Genomic DNA, 25,099 nt, shown 5'->3' on the forward strand with positions numbered 1-25,099 from the left:
TGAATGGGTCCTGTTCTCGGAGTGCAGTGAAACGGCTGTCTTTGTCCTTGAACGCACCCTTGTGCAGATGTTTAAGGTTGATGTCAAGGTGAAAAAAAGTTTTATTCTGGCTCTCCAAGGTGTACTCTGTTCATACTGAACCAGATAGTCGTCTGATTTACTTTGTGGTGCTCCTAATTTTGCCTTTATAGGGCGTCCAGAGAAGCTGGAGGCGTCGGTAATGTCTGACCTGTCCTCTGCAGTAGACTCTGGACAGCAGTCCCCCGTCTCACCTGAAAACAGGAAGAGTCACAGGGGCATTAAAAAACTATGGGGGAAGTAAGTACAGTCAGCACACACACACACACACACACACACACACACACACACACACACACACACACACACACACACACACACACACACACACACACATTCACACACACCACTAAGGTACCTCTTTTCCGCAGGATCCGTCGTAGTCAGTCAGGCAGTCCGGTCCAATGTGACGATCCAGACCTGGGAGAGTTCAGAAGGGGAGGCTTCAGAGCCACTGCAGGACCACGTCTGTCCTGCACTGGGAACATACGGTAGATAAACACGCACATATTCATGCACAGGTGTGCGTCTATCTGAATTTCACATACAGTGCATCCGGAAAGTATTCACACCCCTTCACTTTCCCCACATTTTGATATGTTACAGCCTTATTCCAAAATGGATTAAATTCCTTTTTTTTCTCATCAATCTACACACAATACCCCATAATGACAAAGCGAAAAGGTTTTGTAGAAGTTTTTGCAAATGTATTAAAAATAAAAAACTGAAATATTGCATGTACATAAGTATTCACACCTTTTACTCAGTACTTGGTTGAGGCACCCTTGGCAGCGATTACAGCCTCAAGTTTTCTTGGGTATGAAGCTACAAGCTTGGCACAGCTATATTTGGGGTATTTCTCCCATTCTTCTCTGAAGATCCTCTCGAGCTCTGTAAGGTTAAATGGGGAGCATCGCTGCACAGCTATTTTCAGGTCTTTCCAGAGATGTTCAATAGGGTTCAAGTCTGGGCTCTGGCTGGGCCACTCAAGGACGTTCACAGACTTGTCCCGAAGCCACTCCTTCATTGTCTTGGCTGTGTGCTTAGGGTCGTTGTCGTGTTGAAAGGTAAACCTTCGCCTCAGTCTGAGGTCCTGAGCGCTCTGGAGCAGGTTTTCATCAAGGATCTCTCTGTACTTTGCTCCATTCATCTTTCCCTTGATCCTGACTTGTCTCCCAGTTCCAGCCACTGAAAAACATCCCCACAGCATGATGCTGCCACCACCATGCTTCACTGTAGGGATGGTATTAGCAAGGTGATGAGAGGTGCCTGGTTTCTTCCAGACGTGACGTTTGGCATTCAGGTGAAAGAGTTCAGTCTTGGTTTCATCAGACCAGAGAATCTTGTTTCTCATGGTCTGAGAGTCCTTTAGGTGCTTTCTGGCAAACTCCAAGTGGGCTGTCATGTGCCTTTTACCGAGCAGCGGCTTCCATCTGGCCACTCTACCATAAAGACCTGATTGGTGGAGTGCTGCAGAGGTGGTTGTCCTTCTGAAAGGTTCTCCCATCTCCACAGAGGAACGCTGGAGCTCTGTCAGAGTGACCATTGGGTTCTTGGTCACCTCCCTGACCAAAGCCCTTCTCCCCCGATTGCTTAGTTTGGCTGGGCGGCCAGCTCTAGGAAGAGTCCTGGTGGATCCAAACTTCTTCCATTTACAAATGATGGAGACCACTGGGCTCTTCAGGACCTTCAAAGCTGTAGAAATTTTTTTGTACCCTTCCCCAGATCTGTGCCTCGATACAATCCTGTCTCGGAGGTCCACAGACATTTCCTTTGACTTCATGGCTTGGTTTCTGCTCTGACATGCACTGTCAATAGTGGGACCTTATATAGACAGGTGTGTGCCTTTCCAAATCATGTCCAATCCATTGAATTTACTACGGGTGGACTTCAATCAAGATGTAGAAACATCTCAAGGATGATCAGTGGAAACAGGATGAACCTGAGCTCAATTCTGAGTGTCATAGCAAAGGTTGTGAATACTTACGTATGTACATGCAATATTTCCGTTTTTTATTTTTAATAAATTTGCAAAAATTTCTAAAAAACTTTTTTCACTTTGTCATTATGGGGTATTGTGTGTAGATTGATGAGAAAAAAAGGAATTTAATCCATTTTGGAATAAGGCTGTAACATAACAAAATGTGGGGAAAGTGAAGGGGTGTGAATACTTTCCAGATGCACTGTAGATAGACAGACAAATAGAGAGACACGGGCGGCATGGTGCCACAGTGGTTAGCACGGTCGCCTCCAGGCAAGAAGGTCCTGGGTTCTAGCCCCGGGATTGTCCAACCTCGGGGGTCGTCCTCTGTGTGGAGTTTGCATGTTCTCCCCGTTTCTGCGTGGGTTTCCTCCCACAGTCCAATGACTTGTAAGTCAGGTGAATCGGCCATACTACATTGTCCCTAGTGTGTGTGTGTGTGTGTGTGTGTGTGTGAGAGAGAGAGAGGGAGAGAGAAAAAGAGAGTGAGTGAGTGAGTGTGTGTGTGTGTGTGTGTGTGTGTGTGTGTGTGTGTGTGTGTGGCGCGTGTGGCGCGTGTGTTGCGTGTGTGTCGGCCCTGTAATGGCCTGGCGGCCTGTCCAAGGTGTCTCCTCGCCTGCTGCCCAATGACTGCTGGGATAGGCTCCAGCATCCCATGACTCTGAGGGCAGGATAAGCGATGGATGAACATGTATACACTGTATCTTCCCACTCTTCAGAGATACATGTAATCATACTCAGATGTTCTGTAGTTGGGTGTGAGGTGAACCCAAGGTCACAGAGGCAGAATACTTATTTAAAAACAGAGAGAAAACGTATATTTCTCTCTCCCCTATTTATTCTAACTTTGCTTACTTCTACAGCAACTTGAAGACACCCTTCTCTAAGTGGACAGCAGAGCAGGTGTGTGACTGGCTAGAGGAGATAGGACTTGGCCAGTATGGACTCCAAGCTCGCCACTGGGTCACCAGCGGTCACATATTACTGTCAGCCACCCCGCAAGAGATTGAGAAGGTACACACACACATGTTTGTACAGCTGACAGAATAATCTTCCATTCAGTCCATCAAATAATTTGTTAGTTCTACCTGTCTAATCACTGTTCTTGTCTGCCTGTCCAATCAACATTTAGGAACGCCTGTCTTGCCTTTTCAGCCTGCTGTGTAGTTTCGCCTTGTCACCTTGTTTCAGCTCTCATGCTGTCTACCTTACACCCATCGCTTGCCTACCCCCATTCCTTCCTTCTCATGTTCACTAGATGAGTCATTGTTGTGCGAGCATGCTCTGTCTCTCGTTATCTCTGTCTTTGTCTCATGAGTGTGTACTGTAGCTGCAAAGGTTCACAGCTTATCGCTGGATTCCTTGTTTGCTAGCATATTACAGGGGCTTACAGCCAGCATTCTCCAAAACAGCAGAGCAAAATAATTCATAATCAGCAGATCTGTGTGATAGATTGTGTTTGTTCAACTCTTGGCACTACAAGGCTGTAGAGTGGTACGGATGGAGGTTACTGGATTTCAAATGGTGGTAGAGTTTGATGGCATTTTTTAACACAAGTGGATATTGGCCCAGTTCTGCCCTGCGTGCATTGCTGCCTGGGTTTTCATGAACTCTGGAGATGTTTTTGCACTTCTCTTCATGCATGGTTCTTATGAGGTACTTTTGGCAATATGGGAAGTTTTGGTCAGTTAGTGGAACCTACTCTTCTGTGCCCTGTAGTGTTATTGGATCAGTTGTGCAATTTAGGATTTTAAGCCAAGTCCTACTTAGTGCGTTAAGTAGAAGTTGTACCAGACCATTGTGGTGAAGAGGGAGCTGAGCCAGAAGGCAAAGCTCTCAAATTACTAGTCAATCTTCGTTCCAACACTCACCTATGGTCATGAGCTTTGGGTGGTGACCGAAAGGGTGAGCTCACAGGTACAAGTAGCTGAAATGAGTTTCCTCTGTAGGGTATCTGGGCTCAGCCTTAGAGATAGGGTGAGGAGCTCGGACATCTGGAGGCAGCTTGGAGTAGAGCCGCTGCTCCTTCATGTCGAAAGGAGCCAGTTGAGGTGGTTCGGGCGTCTGATTAGGATGCCTCCTGGGTGCCTTCCTTTGGAGGTTTTCTGGGCACGTCCAACTGGGAGGAGACCCCGGGGTAGACCCAGAACTCGCTGGTGGAACTACATGTCCACTCTGGCCTGGAAACGTCTTGGGATCCCCCAGGAGAAGCTGGAGGGCGTTGCTGGGGAGAAGGACGTCTGGAGTGCCCTACTTAGCTTGCTGCCACCGCGACCCAACCCTGGAGAAGTGACTGATGATGAGATGGAGTAGGAAGTCCAACTTCTTTTTCTTTCATTTTGTTCACAGCCGTGTTCAAATTCCCTGTGGAATTATCAAATGGTGCTGAATTTCTGTATGTCCAGGTTTGAATTTAAAGGGATAGTTTGGATTTCAGGCTTTGTCCTGTGTATTTTTCTTACATAGAGTCAAACAAACTACCTTCTATATGTCTGTGCATGCAGTTTGAAGGTACGTTGAACAGCGAGTTTAAGCTAGTTTAGCTCAATCACTGGATGTCTAATGGGATTATTAGCAGCTCCTCTCAAAAGAATGGAAATACCCCTCAGAAGCCGATTGTTAATATGTTTTACTTGTTAGCCTAGCTGTCTTGATGCATGCTTTGTAATCCAGATGTAGAAATCCCAGAAAGTTGAATCAGTTCATCTGATGAATGCCCAATTTGTTATCCTAACTGGGCGTTTGTCAAAGTCAGGGAGACACCCAAACAGTGCACCAGCCAATCAAAGAGAGGACAACAGCTGTCTAAGAGTAAACCAATGGTGATTCTGTTTGTGGCGGGAGTGTCGGAACAGTTGCTTTCAAACCCCAAAACACGCTGTGCCAGAAGTTGGTCCACCCCAAGGATCGGGTCCCCCGGCACAAACGGAGTAATATAGTGTACACTCTTAAGTGCCAGGAGGATTGCCATGACTTGTACATCGGGGAAACCAAACAGACGCTGGCCCAGAGGATGGCACCACACAGGAGTGCTAACATGGCAGGCCAGGACTCCACAGTCCACACCGTCTACAGGCCAGTGGCCACTCTTTCAAGGATGAGGATGTGCACATCCTTGATAGGGAGGAACACTGGTTTGAACGGGGAGTCACATACTCTTCCCCATACCACTCCCCAAGAGTTCATAGAAAATTCCTGTGTGCCAAACAGAGTCAAAGGTCCATTAATAAAGTGTGAGTAAGTTCCACCTGTCTTTTGGCGCACATGACTGTTAGAGAGGAACAGGTGAAAATGTGGTCTGATGTTTGATAGTTGGGCAGGAATCCAATCTGACTCTGATGTTTAGGATATTAAGGTTGAGTAAAAATGTGATAATCCAGGAGCTGAGCAAAGTAACTTTCCTATGGGACTGGTAATGCATATCCCTCAAACTATGAGGGTCGGATTCACCATCAGTCTATTTTTGCAATTCTCATGAAAATGTCCTACACTCAGAGTGAGATTAAAGATCAGATTAACATAATTTGAGAAGAGTGGTCGGAATGATTTGTTGCTGTGTTTTCTCTCTCCAGTATATTGGTGTGAAGAATCCCCTCCACAGGAAGAAACTCCAGCTAGCTATCAAGACATTTAATACCAAGCAGGCAGAGAAGTCCACTGAGCTGGATCACATCTGGGTGACACGTAGGTCCTTGCAACGCACATACATGTATCTATACACAAATGTACATGAAAGCCAGCACACACATACAGACATTCCAATCACTACATCTGTTAATATTTCTCATTGAACATATGTATTATTACTACATACCATTGTATGTAGTAATAATATTATATACCTTTATATATACTGTTACATTTACATGCCTACTGTTGTTTTTAGATTTAATGTGTGACTTCAGTTTGAGTTTAAAGTTTATCCTTCTTTGACTTGGGCCTGTATACACTGTGAATTTTATCTTGATGCATGCTCAGTAATCCAGGTAAGAAAACCACAGAAAGTTGAATCAGTTCATCTGGATACAACGTTTATTGAGAGAAACGTTTCATCACTCATCTAAGTGACCTCTTCAGTCTCAACTGACTGCAGGTGTCCCCACCCTTATAATCAAGACAGTGGCGTAACGATTGAAACCCTCGGTTCAGGTATGGTCATTCCCTCATGATCATGGTGGTTGTCCGCCATCTGTGTGAAGAGGGAACATACCTGAACCAGGGGGGGCTAAGAGTACATCTGTCACCATCTTACAATGATGTGGTTGCAACTGTTCCCCAACCCTCTGTGAATAGTACACATGGCCATTGTAACTCTAGTTAATGGTCACGGTAATCTGTATATGAAAGTGATCGTTGGTTTGGGTGATTATGCCACTGTATTGGGTATAAGGGTGGGGATACCTGCAGTCAGTTGGCCTGAAGAGGTCACTTATGCCCCTTTTCCACTACATACTACATGGTACTGGCTCCACTCAACTCTATTCGACTCTACTCACTTTACTTTTTGGGATTTTGTTTTCCACTGCAGATAGTATCCCCTCATGGCGAAGCCCCGCTGGTCATTTATGGGATGCTGACTAGGTTTTTTTTTCTTGAGATTTTATTTATATTTTATTTATTTTATTTAATGTATTTATTTATAGTGGTATTTTCATGTCACCTTTTAGTATCGGCTCAGCTCACTTGGAACCTCGACAGAGGTGGTACCAAAAAAAGTACCTGGTACCGGGTACTATCCCTGACTTTTGCCCTATGGAAAACCAAAAAAAAAGCAAGTAGAGTTGAGTTGCGTTGAGTTGAGTTGAGTTGAGCTGGTACCATGCAATGGAAAAGGGGCAGTAGATGAGTGATGGAACTTTTCTCTCAGTAAACGCTGCATCCAGATGAACTGATTCAACTTTGTGTGACTGTGAGTTACAGCTTGCTTGTAGTCTGTTTTTAGTTCCTTTTAATTTCACAGGCTGGACTGTAAATACTGTCATTTTATTCTATAATATTATATATATTTTTTGCTAAAAGTTACATTTTATTTAGTTTCAACTTAATCTGTTATGCCATATTCTTGAGCTTGTTTGAGGTTGGACTGATGCATTTCATGTTGTGTTGTTGTGCATTTGACAAATAAAACAACAAGCTGAAGTGTTAATGTGACATTAAGTTGATACTGCTGTGCTTGATGTGCTCAGGATGGCTGGATGACATCGGTCTGCCCCAGTATAAAGACCAGTTTAATGAAGCCAGAGTGGATGGTCACATGCTGCAGTACCTCACCGTGGTGAGTGGCCCGGCAGGGGCAACTACGAGTCTAATCCACATACATGTCTAACAGGGCAGACTGTGTCCACTCTCGTTACAAGGACTGACTGATTGTTGATGTCATCAAGACTGACTTTCTAATGGAAAGCGATGACATGGTTCTCATATGCTGTAGGCCCGTCTGACTTTTCTCTGTCCTCCACCCTCTCACCTGCAGAACGAGTTGCTGTTCCTGAAGGTGACCAGCCAGCTGCACCACCTCAGTCTGAAGTGTGCCATCCACGTGCTGCACGTCAACAAGTTCAACCCCAACTGCCTGAAACGCAGGCCAAGCAATGAGGTGAGGCGTAGCTGTGTCTGTGTGTCTGTCTGCATGCTTGTGTGTGTATATGATGCTAATGTGTAAAATCTTTAAATTTGAGCTTTGAATACTCTGTTCTGTATGTGTGTGTGTGTGTGTGTGTGTGTGTTTTACAGAACCAATGTACTCCCAGTGAGGTGGTTCAGTGGTCTAACCATCGCGTCATGGAGTGGCTGAGGTCTGTGGACCTGGCAGAGTATGCTCCTAACCTGAGGGGCAGTGGCGTGCACGGGGGGCTGATAGTAAGTACACGTGCATGTGGAGTAGTTCCTCAGTCTCTACTAGAATGAAGAAATGTGTAAACCAAATGTGTCACATTGCAACATTTAAGTAAATTTAACTAGTTAAATTTACCTCCGCCCTGTGTGGTGGCCTGGCGGCCTGTCCAGGATGTCTCCCCGCCTGCCGCCCAATGACTGCTGTGATAGGGTCCAGCATCCCCACGACCCTGAGAGCAGGATAAGCGGTTTAGATAATGGTTGGGTGGATGTGGTAGTACCACTCCACAGTGGACATTAAAGGGATGTTGGGGAGTGATGAGAGCGAGGTAACCGAAAAGAGAGCATTAGGGTGCAAATGGGGGCATTCGGTAATCAGGAACACTTAATTTGTCATTTCATTTCATGCACTTGTGCACATGAAATGAAATGAAACATCGTTTCCCCCAGCCCACAACAGTGCAACACAAACACAAAAACTCATCCAAAAACTACAAGAACCACAAGAACACACATATCCAAACTAAACAAAAAAAATCACTGTCCAAGGGAATGAATGCCAGCCAGGATGACTGTCAGAACTGCTGGTCTGCATGGGCTAGCGGTTAGTTTAGCCTGCCCCGCTTCCGCATCTTGTCAGACCGCCCTCAGTGTTTCCTCCTCTGGCAAAACTCCAGGCAGGGCTATGGTCCCTGGGCCCACCGGATGAAGCAGACCGAGCTCTTCCAGCCAGACACCCTTGACACACCTCCCCACACTCCTCACGATGACACTAAAACACCACAGTCACCGCCAGGTGAGACTGCTGCCAGACCGCCCTCAGTGTTATCGGAACTGCCGGTCTGCATGGGCTAGCAGTTAGCTTAGCCTGCGTCCTGTCAGACCACCCTCTGTGTTTCCTCTTTGGGAACAGCTCCAGGCAGGGCCGTGGGCCCAGGGCGCAACAGACCAAGCTCTCCCAGCCATCAAACGAAGACAAACTTAGATGTGGACAAAGACACTGTATGGATGGTACTGGGTGAGGCCGCCGCAAATGTGGATTCACACCGCCATCTTCCCACACAGGTACTGGGTGAGGCCGCTACACACGTGAATTCATGTGACCATCTCCCCACACCGGAAGCGGAAGTTGACAAGACAAGAAGACAAAATTGCTTTTGTCCTGGCTTTTTCCCCATAAAATGAAAGAAAAGACACAGGGTACACTTTTAAAAAAATGCTGTGGCGCTGAGACACACAGACACTATCTGTGTGTGTACACACACACACACACACACACACACACACACACACACACACACACACACACACATACAGTTGATGTATTTTTTCTCCCGCAGATTCTGGAGCCTCGGTTTAACTCAGACACACTAGCCATGCTGCTGAACATCCCCCCTCAGAAGACCCTGCTAAGACGCCACCTGGCCACCAACTTCAGCTGCCTGGTGGGAGCACAGGCAAAGCAGGAGAAGCGGGAGTACACGGAGGCCGCTGGCTACACTCCACTCAGCATCACAGCTAAAGTCCGGGTGAGTCGAGCTTTGTAATGGGGTTGCAGCGCTGCAGTATCACGTGGGTTAGGCTTTAATACTCAGCATGGTCAGAGATGTGACGAGATACATACCAATCAACATGAGACAACACATACGTATATGCAGATACACACTTGCACACAGACAAATGTACACTCAGACCTCGTTCTCTCCCTGCGTCTCCCAGGGAAAGCACCTTAATTTAATCTGTGGCGAAATGTCTGCGTGTCAGCTCGGCAAACACTGAGCTCTGATGTCAGTTTAAGCCGTTGAGACCTGAGTAAAGCGGAGAGCGAGAGCGGTGCTCCGCCACCCCGCAGCTTAACTCAACAACCAGTGGAACAGCCTCGCCTGATGAGATGCCCTGCTCTTAAAATCAGAAGACCCCCTCGAAGAAAACTGCCGTCCATGACCTTAAATATTTATTTCTTGATTTGATAATAAGAGTTTAAGAGGCTCTCTCTCTTCAGCGAGTCCATTGGCAGTAAATACACACGCTCACGATCAAGTTTTTAAATGGGGAGCCCCTGGTGGACAGATTAGAAGGTAGTCTTTGTGGCCTCAGATATCACGAAAAAGCATATATGGTACTGGTTTCCTGTTTTACACGTCTGTTTAGGCTTGCATTGAAGTAGCATATGTGTAATGTCAAAATTTGTCAGCAAGAACAAAAGGAAACATACTGCAGAAGCTAGGCATGTTAACTATGAGGAGGTATTGATGGAAGTGTAAATAATAACAGATCCTGCTGCCAAAAAGAGAGTGACACTTATATTCGAGCCATCGCTGCCATTACTCTGTCAAATATTACTGTAGTTAGATTGCTGTGGTTATCTGACACTTACCCCATTACTTCCTTTTATTTATTTTACTGCAGCCGAAGAAGCTGGGCTTTTCTAACTTAACCCACCTCAGGAGGAAGCGCTCAGATGACTCAACAGACTACATTTGCCCCATGGAGTCGTCTCTGTCCCCACCGCAGTTGTCCCCGTGCCAGTCTGTGCTGAACGGGCTGCAAACGCGGCCCTACGCCGGCTTCAGGGGTCTGAGCCCCATCCTGGACAGAGAGGCCGACTATGCCAGGGAGCAGGTGGGGCTTGACGTCAGCTGATCAGTCTCCATGGCAACACCATGATGACAGCCAAGATGACACTGTGACAACACCATGGCAACTGTGTTGTCACGCTTCCCGTTAGCTGTTACCACTACTACTACTTGTACTACTAGTACTACTACTACTACTACTCTGCTTTCTTTGCTTGCAGCCCATAATACCTCTGCTAACCCTGTCATGGTCCGTTGAACGCGGCGCCTGACCTCGTCCTGCGCCTTATCATTTGGGATCTATCAGGGGCGAGACTTAAGCTTTCAGGGCTATTTTGAAGAAATAGCTGCTCGTCACAAAGGATTTTATGGTGTCATCGTTAAACTAGCAAACCTCAAGTATTGGAAAATTAAATTAAAAAAAAAAACACACACACACACACACACACATTTTATGACTTCTAGTTAAGTGCTTATCTGACCCGGCCTCAATCCCACGGCCCCTTACCTCTCCGGTCTGTGCCATGATCTGACTGAAAATGACAGAAAAGAGCCTCTCTCTGGATTTACATCATTTTGTGTACCACACTCTTGTATTACCTATGTGGACTGAACCACTGTTGTAACCATTTGCACACCAACATTACGCCATGATTAATGTGTTTGAGTCCGCTGTGTCTGTCATTTAAACTTAACCATTCATGAAGATACTGTTCAGTCAGATGATTTGATGAGGTGATCTTGTGCAATATTTGCAAAATCTTGCAGAGGGATTTTATTTAATATTTATGTCAAGTCAATGAAATAACATGGCCAATGAAATTACATGTCATGTTTGAAGCTGAGATCATCATTTTGTAATATTTTCATATTTGACTGTATTTTTATAGTGAAGAAACACTGCTTCATTAATGAAAGCCTCTTTGTGGCCATGTAAAAGTAAACAGATTCAAATCATTTAATAAAAAAAAAGTGTGCAATGCTGTTTTCTTTGTTTTGTTTTGTGGTCTTACAGTTAAAAAGAACTAGAGATAGACAAACAGTAAAAGTGAAAGCTGGCCATTTTTCTCAGATGACTGGTCTCGTGATGCAGGATTCATTTTAGATCTGACTGAGCGAACCATTTGGCCTGAAATTTCTGCTTAAGAGTTCGTTTAGTTTTAAAGAACAATAAAAATAAGGGACTAGTTTAAATAAATGCAATGTGCTACATTCCAGACCCCGACCCAAGTCCATTGTCTTTGTAACCTGCATCAACCCACTAATCTCCTTTCATCATCATCCTTACCATCGTGGTGGTGGTCATGGCCACTCACTACAGCAGCTGACCCGGCCTCCGTGTACTGATCCATTTAAACCAAGACGGCTTCTCGTCATAGCAGCATTATGTCGTCCATGTGTGCTTGTTTGAATATGCCTGTGCAAGCGTGCACCTTCCTGGGCTTCTCACTCAGGTACATTCTGAAATGTCCTCTAAAAGCCTGTGATGAGGAGGCATGCATTTCTGCATATTCAAATGACAGAAATTTCATGTATTGCTTATTAACATTAGGCACATAACCCCGATAATGGCTGCCCAGATAGCATCCGGATGTGGGCCACTTCAGGCAATGATGCGGCACTGATGGCCCTGACAAAATGGATGTGAGCCCACATGAAAAAAACAAATATGGCCCAAATATGCCAAATCAAATGTGGGCCTTTTCTGGCAAAGATGCGGTGCTCTCGGTAACATGTTATCTGGATGTGGCTCATGTGGTAAATGGTGAATATGGCCCAAATATCACAAAAATGTGGGCCACCTTTGGCAAATATGTGGTACATGCAGCTTTGTTCTGGCCCAGATCTGGCAAACGAGCGGACCACCCAAGTGCCATCATTCCAAGCGGTATGTGGGCCAGATGAAAGTGTCAGTGTGGGACGGGTCCGAGCCACAGCAATTTTGCTATCTGGGTGGTAACAACCCTCAGTTCCCAACGTGTGTAATTGGGTTTGTTTCATTCATATTTTCGCATCATCAGATGTAGTGGCTTGATGAGAACTGTGCCTGTCTGTGTGTGTGCTGTTAGATGGTGATCACAGAGGCTTACATCCTGGAAACAGAGCCTCTGGCTGAGGGCATCAACAACTTCACAGTAAGTACCCTTACACACACACATCTACAGACACACACACACATGCGCGCGCCGTTTTCTGAAGTTGAGCTATTTGCAAGTTTTTTGGGAGACAAAGTTGGAAAATCCTGGCGTTCATCCAACACGCAAAACAGTAAAATTTGATGGGAATGACAAAAAAAATGACACAAAAACAAGCATGTTACTTTTGTCACTTAATTATTTTACAATTCTGTTCCTCTTATGTTTGCTGAAGTCGCAACAAGCTTTTGATACCAAACCTGTAAAACCTGCTCGTGCTCATGGCAGCAGAGCCATGAGCTGCATGTGCCGCAGAGGCGACTCATGCTTGTCATTCGCTGCGTTGTTCTCAAATATATATATACAATGATTTCAAAGTGAGTATTTACTATTTTATAACAGTACCTTTTCAAATAAGGATTTCTGTGTCTAAAATAACGTCCTTTTGAGAAAATCTGAATACTTGAACTACGTTTGAACGATTGAGCTGTAGCCTAAAAGCAAACTGTCAAAGAATCCACCCCCTTGTGAACGCACACACTGATTGACTGTTGAGACCAATGGAGATGCCGGCTTGCAAAGAACCCTCCTGATTGGCTGATGCAGAGTTGGGGGGGGGGGCAGAGAAAACGGTCGGTCTCTGTTTACAACGTCTAAGGCGGCCAGAGATCGGATATAATTCTCCGTGCATCTACTTGACAGTTGTTGAGATGTAGAAAGAGTTTGGCCAAATATTATAAAAAGTGTTTTAAATTAATTAAAATCACTGATAGCCATTTTAACCTCGTAACAATCCTTAACAAGGAATAGGAAAATTCCAAAACCCGACCCCAGGTGATGAAAGACAACTTTAACTTACTGCTGACGTGCTTTCTAACGCATTGCCACTCACAACGCTTTACTTCCAGTACCTGATGAGTCAAGACGAGCTCGTGAAGGAGATGAGGCGAAATCAGACGGCATTTGTTTGACGGGACTGACACGACGTTGGCTCACTATTGATGTCAATCAACTCAGAGGCCAATGATAACCAATCTCACACTGGACCCTAAAGGCCACAACCTAACCCTGCACTTTGGTTTCAGCTACGTCTGCTTCTGCTAACTCATATAATACATCAAACTAGGGATGCACCGACACAGATACCGGCACTGGTTATCAGCTGATACCAGGCTACTATGGAACATCGTTATTGCTGGTTTTACCTAAGAATAAAATCCAATACCAAAGGCCATGAATTAACATTTAACAAATAAAGGCAAAATGGCTCGAAATGTGTTGTCCGAATCAGTATCTACAGTGAAAAAAAAATGATACCGGTGCATCCCTACATCAAATTACTGCATTGCATTCATACTGAAGATATAAATGATCTTAGAAATGACATCCATAAAGGACAACACTGATTGTTGATGATAATGGTAAAGGGTCAACTTGTTTATAACAATGAAGTCTTTCTCCTCTGACTCTTACTTGCTTTGACAAAAAGTGACAGTTTATATTGTAACGTGCCCGAATGAGTAGACACGTTGGCCCTTGACTAACGGGTCGGACCCTTTAGTCGACTGGTTAACGTAGTCGCTTGTGGTGAGGGAGCCATGGGTTCGCGTCCCGGATGCGGCGTCCCGAGCTGCCCCCTGAATTCGCTACATTGGTGTCAGAAGTGGGATGGTCAGATCGTGAGGTCATCGGAAGCGTATGCGCCCAGAGGCGTGAAGGAGCTGATATGCTTCCCCCCTCCTTCGGGAAGCTATGACTAGCTTGAGACTAGCTTGGTCTAGTCAGAAAGGCACGAACTGATGAAGCCTCTTGGATGAGAGGCAAAAACGTCTTCACGGATATATACCAAGTCTAGTTGCACTTGATTCAATTCCTTTGGGTAAGTGAAGCTTGTGGTTGCACTACATGACAACATTTTGTAGCGAATTCGGGTGGGCAGCCGGGAACCGCCGCAGCCGGGACGCGAACCCAGGTCTGCTGCACCACAGGCGACTACGGTGACCAGTAGACTAAAGCGTCCGACCCGTTAACCAAGGGCTAGCAAGTCTAGTCGTTCCACTACCCCCCTCCTTCGGGAAGCGCGTCAGCATACCAGCTATCTCACGCCTCTGAGAGCACGCGCTTCCGATGGTCTCACGGTCTCCCCATCCCACTTCTGATACCAATGTAGCGAATTCGGGGTGTAGTCTGGGAGACCGTCGCTACAGCCGGGACGCGAACCCGTGTCTCCCACTCCGCAAGCGATAACGTTTATCAGTCGAATAAAGGGTCCGACCCATTAGCCAAGGGCCAACGTGTCTACTTATCCATGCACGTTACAATATTTACGTCAGCAAAAATTTGTGCATATACAAAATGAAACTGACACCATCAAAAATATGATTGTTTCCCAGCATATATGCACAGTTATGATGCTAAATCACAGATGTGATGGTTTAATTTGAATTTCAATGTTGAACTACAAACATGCAGTCTAATCCAGACTTCTAAAGGACATCTGCGTAGCGTTTGCATTTTGCTCCCTTTAAGTGCTAAGACACGATTAGATGCAAAGCACATCAATGTATTTCTGTGTTTCGAGACTGCATAATGCATCTCTCAAAAGACTGGTAAAAAGGGTGACCACAGAATCTGAGTGACGTGCTGACCTTCAGTCATAGAACCAACTTGCCACCATAGCCTAACTTTGTTTCATCTTGGTCAACACACGTCTTTATAGATAGAAAACTTACCAAGGGCATCATGGTTGCTCTTCTGCCCCATGGACAGAGGGTGCCACTGAAGAAGATTCCTCATTCAACCAATAAAACCTGGCCAAAGTCAGAGGTAAAGTCTAGCGAGCTGCAGATGTCCTTCAGTGAAGCCCTGCAAATATAAAGCCTAAGAGGTAGTTACATTTCTAGTGGACAGGACAACCACCCTGTTAAGAGTAGCCATGTCTGCATTGCTGTAAGCCAGACCACAGAGTCTGCCAATGAGAAAGATACTAGCTGGTTAAAGCCTGGCCCTGCAACCATGTTTCGATAACAGATATAAAAATCATCGACTGGTGCTAGTATGGGTGATGCAGCATAGCTGATACAGCATAGGTTGTTGCAGCCTGGCATCTTCCAGAAAGTTAATGAGGGAGAGGATGAAAAGTTTGTAAAACGAACAGGTGAGAGATGGAGAGAAGACCTAAGCAGGCTTATGAAGAAGATAGACCTCAGAATCCCCTCCTTCCGACCTCATGCATGAGGAGTCTAATGAACAGTGTGCACAGTTCTACATACTTTGCAGAGGCTAAGAAAGTAAGAAGGCTGCCTTGAATGAGAGAAGCTTAAAATTCAGACTGGCCAATGTCTCAAACGGAGGCTCATTAAGAGCACTCCGAACAGAGTTCTGAATGCTGTCAGAGCTCAATGTGCATCTCAGAGTTCAGAGCTCATATGAATTTCAAGCACATGAGCTACTGGTGGAAGGTGAAAGAAACTCTGGTGATTAAAAACCCTGGGTTTGAGTGCCAGTGCTGCCCCTGAGCCCACATGCAACAGCATATCTGCTCTGACTGGGAGAAACCACAGGGCACGCACCAGCAACTCCATCAGGTCTGCCATCAAAGCCTTGTGGGACCAGTCCAGAACAACCAGTAGGACTCCACTTTCAGCACTCTTACCCTCACTAAAACAGTGGACAAGAGAGGAAAAAGGAGGGGCGGCATATTGCAGGCTTTGAGGCTACTGGTGTTCTATGGGAATCTATCCCCCAAATTTAAGTCACCATGTATTTAAAGTGTATAACATAAAATGTTTAAACACAGTTTACAACAATAAAAGGGAGCAGTTAAAAACATTTACATAATCATTTAAGGCTTAGTGGTTTAGCCAGATGAAGCACAATTATGACAAGCTGAAAAAGTGAGAGAAAGCATCAGGCAGACTGGCCATTTGAGTCCCTGCGTAGAGCAGAAGAGAAGTTACTTTTTACAATGACTACAATTGAGCCATTAAGTCACATAGCAATGGCAACTCAATTATGGGAGCCTCAGTCATAGACAAAGGGCATAGGCACAGAGGCTGGAGAGGGCAGATCAGCATACTCAGTGGACCTAACCATCAGGTCAGACTCTTGTGGATCCGATAATCACTCCAAATTGTCTGATGCTGTCAAAGCCAGTTCCTCAGAATGACAAAGAGGTTACTTAACCACTGGTTCACAAGGGTCTAGGAGCGGGGGGGGGGGGGCACAGAGTGTCCGTCACAAGCCCTTGCAGTGTCTCCTGTATTGACTGTATTTGAAAAATATGGCTGGTCACTCTTCACCGCTCTTGGGGTGAGCTATGCCAAAACATCCTTGTGTGCTTCCCCCTCTATGTATAACTGAATCCTCTCTCCAAAGAGCTGCACTAAGCATGAGGGGTTACCTGGGTGCATATAATTCCATTAGAGGAAGGGATACTAGGGTGACCATACCTCCTCTTTTTCCTGGATATGTCCTCTTTTGGGGACCTAAAATATGCATCAAGCCGATATTTCTAAATCGCCAAAAATGTCCGAGATTTGGCTTTTGCTTTCTACAGTTGTCATTTGTTGTGTGTATTTTTGCATTGCTTTGACCTTTCTCTTTAGGTCACACATTATTGCATACCACCATTGGTCTGTCATATACACACCCTTCATGCAAACATTGTTCAAACTACTTACATTCACGCAAACATTGGTCAAACACTAGTGTCTAGTCACAGAAAGCTGAATCAGTTCATCTGGACACAACGTTTATTGAGAGAAATGTTTCATCATTCATCTAAGTGACCTCTTCAGTCTCAACTGACTGCAGGTATCCCACCCTTATAAACAACACAGTGGCATAACGACCAAAAACAGGGATCGGTTTCATATGCAAATTGCTGTGACCTTTAACTACAGTTACAATGGCCATGTGTACTATTCACAGAGGATTAGGGAATAGTTGAAATCACAGCATTGTAAGATGGTGACATGTACTCTTAGGCCCCCTCCCTTCGGTTCAGGGATGGTCGTTCCCTCTTCACATAGATGGCCTCTTTGACTCCCCATTCAAACCAGCGTTTCTCCCCACCAAGGATGTATGTGCACGTCCTCATCCTTGAAAGAGTGTACTCTCCTGTAGATGGGAGATGGGATCTCCGTAACAATGTACACTATATTGCCATTTGTGCTAGGGGACCCGATCCTTGTGATGGACAAATATTTGGTGCAGCGTGTTTTGGGGTTTGAAAGCAAACGAGATGCAGTGTTTAGAAAATATGCATCTCAACTATTTCAACACTCCCATCACATATGAAATCACCACTGGTTTACACTTAGGCCATTGTTGTCCTCCCTCTCTCTTCGATCGACTGGTACACTGTTTGAGCATCTTCCTGGCTTTGAAAAACGCCCAGTTAGGAAAACCACACTTGACCAGGGCCTGTTTAATGTGGGATTTCTCCCCTTCCCCAGCTGCTGTGTCAGTGTGGACGTTGTCAGCTCAGTGGTACATCATCCTGATGACTCCTAGTTTGTGCTCCAGTGGATGATCAAACCTTAAGTACTGATCAGCATGTGCTGGTTTACTGTAAACATCAACAATCAAATGTACCCCCATCACTAATTGCAATTTCACTGTCCAAGAAGGCTAATCTGTTATTTTTCACACCCTCCCTGGTGAACTTGATGTAGTTGTCCACAGAATTAATGTGGTTAGTATTATGTCCTGAGATTTAATTTTAACCCAGGCGTCGTCCACAAATCTGAACCAATGGCTAGGTAGTGTCCCTGGATAGGACATCAGAGCCCTCATTTTCACTTCCTCCATATACAAGTTGGGTGGAAGCACAAGAATGGATACTATGCTCCTGACTGGTTCTTGGGATCTGCTGTCCCAGACAATCTTTTCCAGGAAGGGGAACTAGAGGATGACCGTATGGATGCTGATGATTCAAGTTCTGAACTACCCTGCAGCGATGACTCAGAAAGTGAACTAGAAATATGAGCATCCATCTAAAAAAGCCAAAGTTAATTAAAAAATGTTGATTGATTATTCAAAATCTGTTTCAAACGGTGCTTTCAATATTTACTCTAGGTTCCCTCTAAGATTCTAAGACATAGGGACCACATTTGTCCTGAAAGAAATTATGTAGACAGACAGACAGACAGACAAACAGACAAACAGATAGATAGACAGCCAGACAAACAGATAGAGAGAGAGAGAGAGAGAGAGAGAGAGAGAGAGAGAGAGAGAGAGAGAGAGAGAGAGAGAGAGAGAGAGAGAGAGAGAGAGAGAGAGAGAGCTGCAGAGACTGCAGCAGTGAATGTAGACAATTGACAGCTATAGAATGTTAAAGTCACCAAGATTCCACCATGTATTTAAATAGGAATTTTTTACGCCATTATCTTAACTATTTCAGAAAAAAGTAAAAAGTGCACAAAAATGAAAATATCATAGCTGAAGTGTCATTTACAAGACCTACATGACAAAGTTTGAACGAAGTTCCTACGTGGAGCGGTTCTGGTTCGAGCTAGAAATCTAGGAAGAACAATATGCAAGCATTAAAGTAATGGACATAGGGATGACATTAGAGGCGTCTGCTGGGCCCTTTGCAGCAGAATATTTGTCTGGCAGGGGCCATTCTGTACTCTGTGGGACCTACCTCATCTCATCTCATCTTCAGACGCTTTTCCGGGGTCGGGTTGCAATGGCAGCAAGCTAGGTAGGGCACTCCAGACGTCCCCCTCCCCTAGCAACGCCCTCCAGCTCCTCCTGGGAGATCCCAAGACATTCCTAGGCCAGATTGGACATGTAGTCCCTCCAGCGAGTTCTAGGTCTACCCCGGGGTCTTCCCCCAGTTGGCCGTGCCCGGTAAACCTCCAAAGGAAGGCGCCCAGGAGGCATCCTAATCAGATGCCCGGACCATCTCAACTGGCTCCTTTCGATGCGAAGGAGCAGCGGCTCTACTCCAAGCTCCCTCCGGATGTCCGAGGTCCTCACCCTATCTCTAAGACTGAGCCCAGACACCCTATGGAGGAAACTCATTCCAGCCGCTTGTATCCGCAATCTCACCCTTTCGGTCACTACCCAAAGCTCATGACCATAGGTGAGGGTTGGAACGAAGATTAACTGGTAATTTGAGAGCTTTACCCTCCGGCTCAGCTCCTTCTTCACCACAACGGTCCGGTACGTCACATTACTGCTGATGCTACACCAATCCGCCTGTCAATCTTCCGCTCCATCCTACCCTCACTCGTGAACAACACCCTGAGATACTTGAACTCCTTCACTTGAGGCAACAACTCATCCCTGACCCGGAGGGAGCAATCCACCATTTTCCGGTAGAGAAATATGACTCCTGCTTCAACTGCGAGCTCATCTCTGAATGACCAGTACTCACGTAGTTGTCTTGGTAGAGCTTTGATGTTGTCTGGCCATCCCTGGTGGATCAGCTCTTTCAGTGCATTGAGTCTGGGGTCGCTGGTGGTTTCCGTGCGGAGTGCGCCCTGTTTCTCGGGAGAGAAGTTTATCATTGCAACAGTGAGCATCTCTGGATCCTCGACTTCTGCCTCTATTCCGTCAATGCGCTCGTCCAGCTCGATGTTGCTGTTGTTCTCAGGGTTGGGTAGTCGGCTGAGTGTGTCTGCCAGGACCATCTGGTTTCCTCGTCGATACGTGACCTCGTAGTTGTATCCTTGTGTTTTTATCAGCATTCGCTGAAGCCGTGGCAGGGCGGCATGCAGTGGCTTTGTGCATATGGTAACGAGGGGTTTGTGGTCTGTAACTACAATGAATGACTTCCCATACAGGTAGGTATGGTATCGCTGCATTCCATAGACTATGGCCAGCATTTCTCGCTCTATGTTGCTGTACCTGGATTGGCAGTCGTCCAGTGTCTTTGAGCCAAAAGCTATGGGTCTTTTGTTCTGCACTAATGCCATGCCCAGTCCTTTCTGTGATGCATCGACCTCAAGTGTCAGAGGTGTGCTTGGATCATAGTACTTCAGGCAGTCATGTTCGTTGATAACTGATTCAGGTCCTCAAAGCTCTTTTGGTGGTCAGTGTCCCATGTCCAAGGCACGTCACTTTTCAGCAGCACCCTCAGTGTGTGTGCTTTGTCTGCAAACTTTGGGATGTAGGGTGACAGGTAGGTCAGCATCCCCAAGAATCTGCTCAGTTCATCTTTGTTCTGGGGTGTCGGCATTTTCTGGATGTCCCTGATTTTGGCTGGGTCAGGTTTGATACCTTTGTCTGTGTACAGGTTGCCAAAGAATGAGATGCTTGTCTGTTTGATTGTGCACTTGTCACTGTTGAACACAATACCTGTCTTGGCTGCTCTCTCCATCAGGTTGGTCAGGTTCCTGTCATGCTCCTCTTCGCTTGCTCCGTAGACTGCGATATCATCGGCTATGCTGACGACACCGTCGAGCCCCTCCAGGATTTGGTCCATCTTTGCCTGGAAGAGATCTTGAGAGACACTGAGACCAAATGGCAAACGTTTCCAGCAGTATCTACCAAATGGAGTTCGGAATGTGGTTAGCAGTTGTGACTCTTCCTCTAGGTGTATTGACCAATATCCAGCTTTTGCGTCAAGTTTGCTGAATATTTTTGCATTTGCAAACTTCGGGTTCAGTTCCTCCACAGTAGGAATCTTGTGTGGGCATCTCCTAAGGCTGGCATTAAGCTTTTGGGGGTCTAAGCATATGCGAAGGGAACCGTCTTTCTTTGTGCTGTATGCCAGACTCGAGCACCAGTCTGTGTGCTGTTCTACTTTTCTTAACACATCTTGTTCGACTAGGTTATTCAGTTCATCTTTCAGTTTGTCTTTGATGTGAATGCTGCACTTACGTGGTGGGTCTATGAATGGTTCAGCATCCTTTTTCAGGAAGAGCTTGGCCTTTCCACTGAAGTTGCCAATTTTGTCAAACTGGTCTGGGTATGCTCTCTTTAGGTCTGCACTGTTAGATATGGTCATTTTGGGTTTTGTCTGTCTTGTGTTGACTTTTTTCTGGTTTGCATGTCCTTTCTCGGTCACTGCATCTATATTGACAGTCACTAGGTTTAACAGTTCACATGTTGGCAGCCCAACTATGGCTGGCCCTGGTACGTCTACAACATAGAACTTTGCATTGATCCATTTGGATTCTTTGTACTGGCATGGAATGTCAATGGTGCCTAGGCAGGGGATGGCGTGAGCACTGTATGCAGATAGCCTCCTGTTGGTTTTTTTCAGTCGTTTCTGGGTGCATGCATTTTCACCGTACATCTGCTTGAAGGTACACAATGGGAGTGTGTTGCCTGACGCACCTGTGTCTATCTTCAGACGTAGTGTGTATCCACGACCAGGTAGGTCAGGTGGTGTCACCTTCAGGACTGTGTACGCCTCCTCTCTGGCCGGCTTGCTGTCTATGCTATGCATGCACTTTTCACTGATAGTTATGGAGTGGAACTGTTTCTGGTAAGTACTTTCGTTCTCACTGTCTGTTTCACTGCTACTCTCTACAGCATGTATGCGAGTCCTGCTCTGTTGCTTTTTGTCTATATAGGTTTTGCGCTTGTGCTGTTTGTCTTGTGGTGTGTGGGACTTCCCCCGCTCCTGCTCTGGCTGGAGTGTTCCTGGCACTCTCGTTTGGCCTTCCTGCAGCACCGCTCCCAGTGACCTTTTGCACCACACGCATTGCATTCATCATCATATGCAGGACATCGACGTGGTTTGTGGCTTCTCCCACAGTTACGACATATGCGGTCCCTGTCCACAGCGTGGATTCTCTCATTGTGTGACAGGCTAAGTTTGTCTAACTGTTCATTGCCTGCTGTCAGGGCTTCATATTTTCGTCCCTCGGCCAGAACCTCTGCTAAGGAATATCCTTTTGGTTTGCTGTATAGATCATTCCTCAGGGCATCATGGGGAGTGCTCGCAATAATAAGCTCAATCATACGCTCGTTAAGCTCTTCGTCTGAAAACTGACATTTCTGTGCTAGTGTTCTGGCTCTGGTCACAAAATCATCAATATTCTCATCTGGTTTCTGTCTGTGTTGCATCAGTTGCAGTCTACGGATTCTGAAATTTACGTTCAACTTTAGCTGTTTTTCAAAGAAGTCCCATAGTTTGGCAGGCCTTTTCTTTTCATCATCAGTGAGACCACTGGCGTTCAGTCTTTTTAATCCTTCATCTCCGATTCCACGACATATTTTCCTAGCTTGTTTAGCTGCGCCATTTATTTCTTCATCTTCTAAATACAGAGTCATTTTCTGTTTATACAGTGAAATTGCCTCACCCAGGTCCGGGTCGGACCAATTCATCGTCGGTAGATGCGATGCCATGACGTCTCCTGTTACTAGCTAGCTAGTTAGCTTTGCGGCTAGCTCAGCTCCGGCGCACTCTTGCTTGAATAATGACAGAAATTATCCACGGACAATTTTAGCAGTCTATCTTCATTCTTCATAGAGAGTACTTTACCGCTGCCACCATGAAGTAATACTTGGGGTAGTATTGGTCGAGGATCAATGACCACACCAGGTTATAGAACTCAGGTTTAATCGTGGCTCAGTAGGCAGACGTAATAACCATACATGGTAGTGGTGTAACCATAATAACAGTCCGGGTAGTACATAACACCTAGTGTAGTTCCAGTGGATATACATGGCGTTATATCACTACACACCATAAATATTCCTGTGTTCAGATGTTGGTACCTCGTTCGTTTGACCAAAATGCTCTTGGCTGCCGGTCTATAAGTGTGGTGTTGACATGGACATCATTGCCATGTGAGCTGACCTTATGGCGCAAACCCAGAGTCTCTCTGTGTTCACCGTGATGTATAATGTCCCCGACAACCTCTGTAGTCTCATTTAGCCACTTGTTAGCAACCCCGCCTTTTTTAAGACACCTCAAAGCTTCAAAATTCACGAGTGGGTTATTTGCTGACGTATTTTATTTCGTAGAAAAAGAAAACATGAAAATATCTTAAACTTGTCTTAACCACAGACCTTATTTGAAGCATCCAACAAAAAAACCCATTCAAAAAACCCACCGAGTTCAAGACGAGGGAGCCGGAAGTGCAAAAATCCTAATTCATTTCCGGGTTTTAGGACCAGCCTTCCACCAACTTCGGGTGTCTACCTGCCTCCTGCCGCACCTGTTCCCAGTGTCCTATTTTTTTGAGCACCAAAATATAGTCACCCTAAGGGATACCATCTCCCTTAAACCGGCGTTGTAGAGGAGCTCAATCAGGAGTCCTGACAACTTTCTCTTTCGGCTACACAACGTGCACCATTTATTCCTTCACCATATCAACAACCACAAAAACCCGCGCAGTGGAAGTGTGTCACAGTAAACACGAACTGAGAAAACAGCAGATGTAAACAAACGTTCCTACTAGCTCAATAAGGGTAATTATGTATCCCTATAACCACTACAGCGTTATACTTTCCGCGTCTGCGATAAACTACCTGATAAGCTATCTGCTTTTCATCAACAAGTCCTCCGTTATTGGAAATTGATAACTTTACCCTACACACAGTCCCAGTATGGAATAATAGATGCATATTAATCAAGAGAAAATCTTTCTATTACAAAGACTGGATGGGGAAAGGTATCTGGTCCATTTTGCATCTATTGGATAGTCGTGGAAATGTTTCAACATATTGTAACGTGCATGGATAAGTAGACACGTTGGTCCTTGACTAAAGACCCTTTAGTCGACTGGTTAACGTTGTCGCTTGCAGAGTGGGAAACACGGGTTCGCGTCCCGGTTGTGGCGGTTCCCAGGCTGCCCCCCGAATTCGCTACATTGGTGTCAGAAGTGGAATGGTGGGACGGTAAGGCCATCGGAAGCGCGTGCGCCCAGAGGCGTGAGGGAGCTGAAATGCTGAAGCGCGGAGAGGCGCTTCCCGAAGGAGCGGGGTAGTGTAACGTGCATGTAGACACGTTGATCCTTAACTAACGGGTCGGACCCTTTAGTCGACTGGTTAACGTTGTCGCTTGTGGAGTGAAAAACACGGGTTCGCGTCCCGGCTGTGGCGGTTCCCGGGCTGCCCCCCCCCCCGAATTCGCTACAATATGATGCTTTCATGGGAAAATACAATCTGGTTTGTACTAATAAACAATACAACGTAGAAATCAAGGCAATTCCACAAGCAATGATTATTTTAATCAAAGGCATGCTGACTTATTCTGTGGTTATTCCACCAATGCCTACTTTAGTCATAGATGGATGTAGTTTTTTAGATAAAAAATGCAATAATAAATTATTAAGGACTTATCTCACCTCAATTTGTTTCTCTTCACCCTTGAAGAGGAAATTTTTGTTCAAGGAATACACCAGAAATTGTATAATTAAGATAAGAACCAGTTACCTTTCCTTTCCAATCCCACCCAAGGCTAAAGAAGCTCACTTTAAAATGTTGAACGAGATCTACCCGTGCAATGACTTCTTATACCAAAGGTTTAATTTAGATTTAAATAATTGCCCTTTCTGTAACGCAGACATTGAAACAATAGAACA

General features: G+C 45.6%; 1 protein-coding gene across 2 annotated transcripts in view; it reads left to right on the plus strand.

Annotated features, from left to right (window-relative positions):
* ppfibp2b (PPFIA binding protein 2b) overlaps positions 1-11,450 on the plus strand; it is a 186,647-nt gene extending 175,197 nt beyond the window's left edge. For both annotated transcript variants that reach the window (XM_056282718.1, XM_056282719.1), the window contains 9 exons: positions 192-318; positions 450-569; positions 2,923-3,073; positions 5,632-5,743; positions 7,246-7,334; positions 7,533-7,655; positions 7,793-7,918; positions 9,235-9,423; positions 10,304-11,450. In XM_056282718.1, the coding sequence (XP_056138693.1) occupies positions 192-318; positions 450-569; positions 2,923-3,073; positions 5,632-5,743; positions 7,246-7,334; positions 7,533-7,655; positions 7,793-7,918; positions 9,235-9,423; positions 10,304-10,537 (1,271 nt within the window). In that variant the 3' untranslated portion in view covers positions 10,538-11,450. The remainder of the gene's footprint in view (positions 1-191; positions 319-449; positions 570-2,922; positions 3,074-5,631; positions 5,744-7,245; positions 7,335-7,532; positions 7,656-7,792; positions 7,919-9,234; positions 9,424-10,303) is intronic.
* The last annotated feature ends 13,649 nt before the right edge of the window (positions 11,451-25,099 follow it).

Source organism: Lampris incognitus, chromosome 6, assembly GCF_029633865.1.
Source record: "Lampris incognitus isolate fLamInc1 chromosome 6, fLamInc1.hap2, whole genome shotgun sequence".
Lineage (NCBI taxonomy): Eukaryota > Metazoa > Chordata > Actinopteri > Lampriformes > Lampridae > Lampris > Lampris incognitus.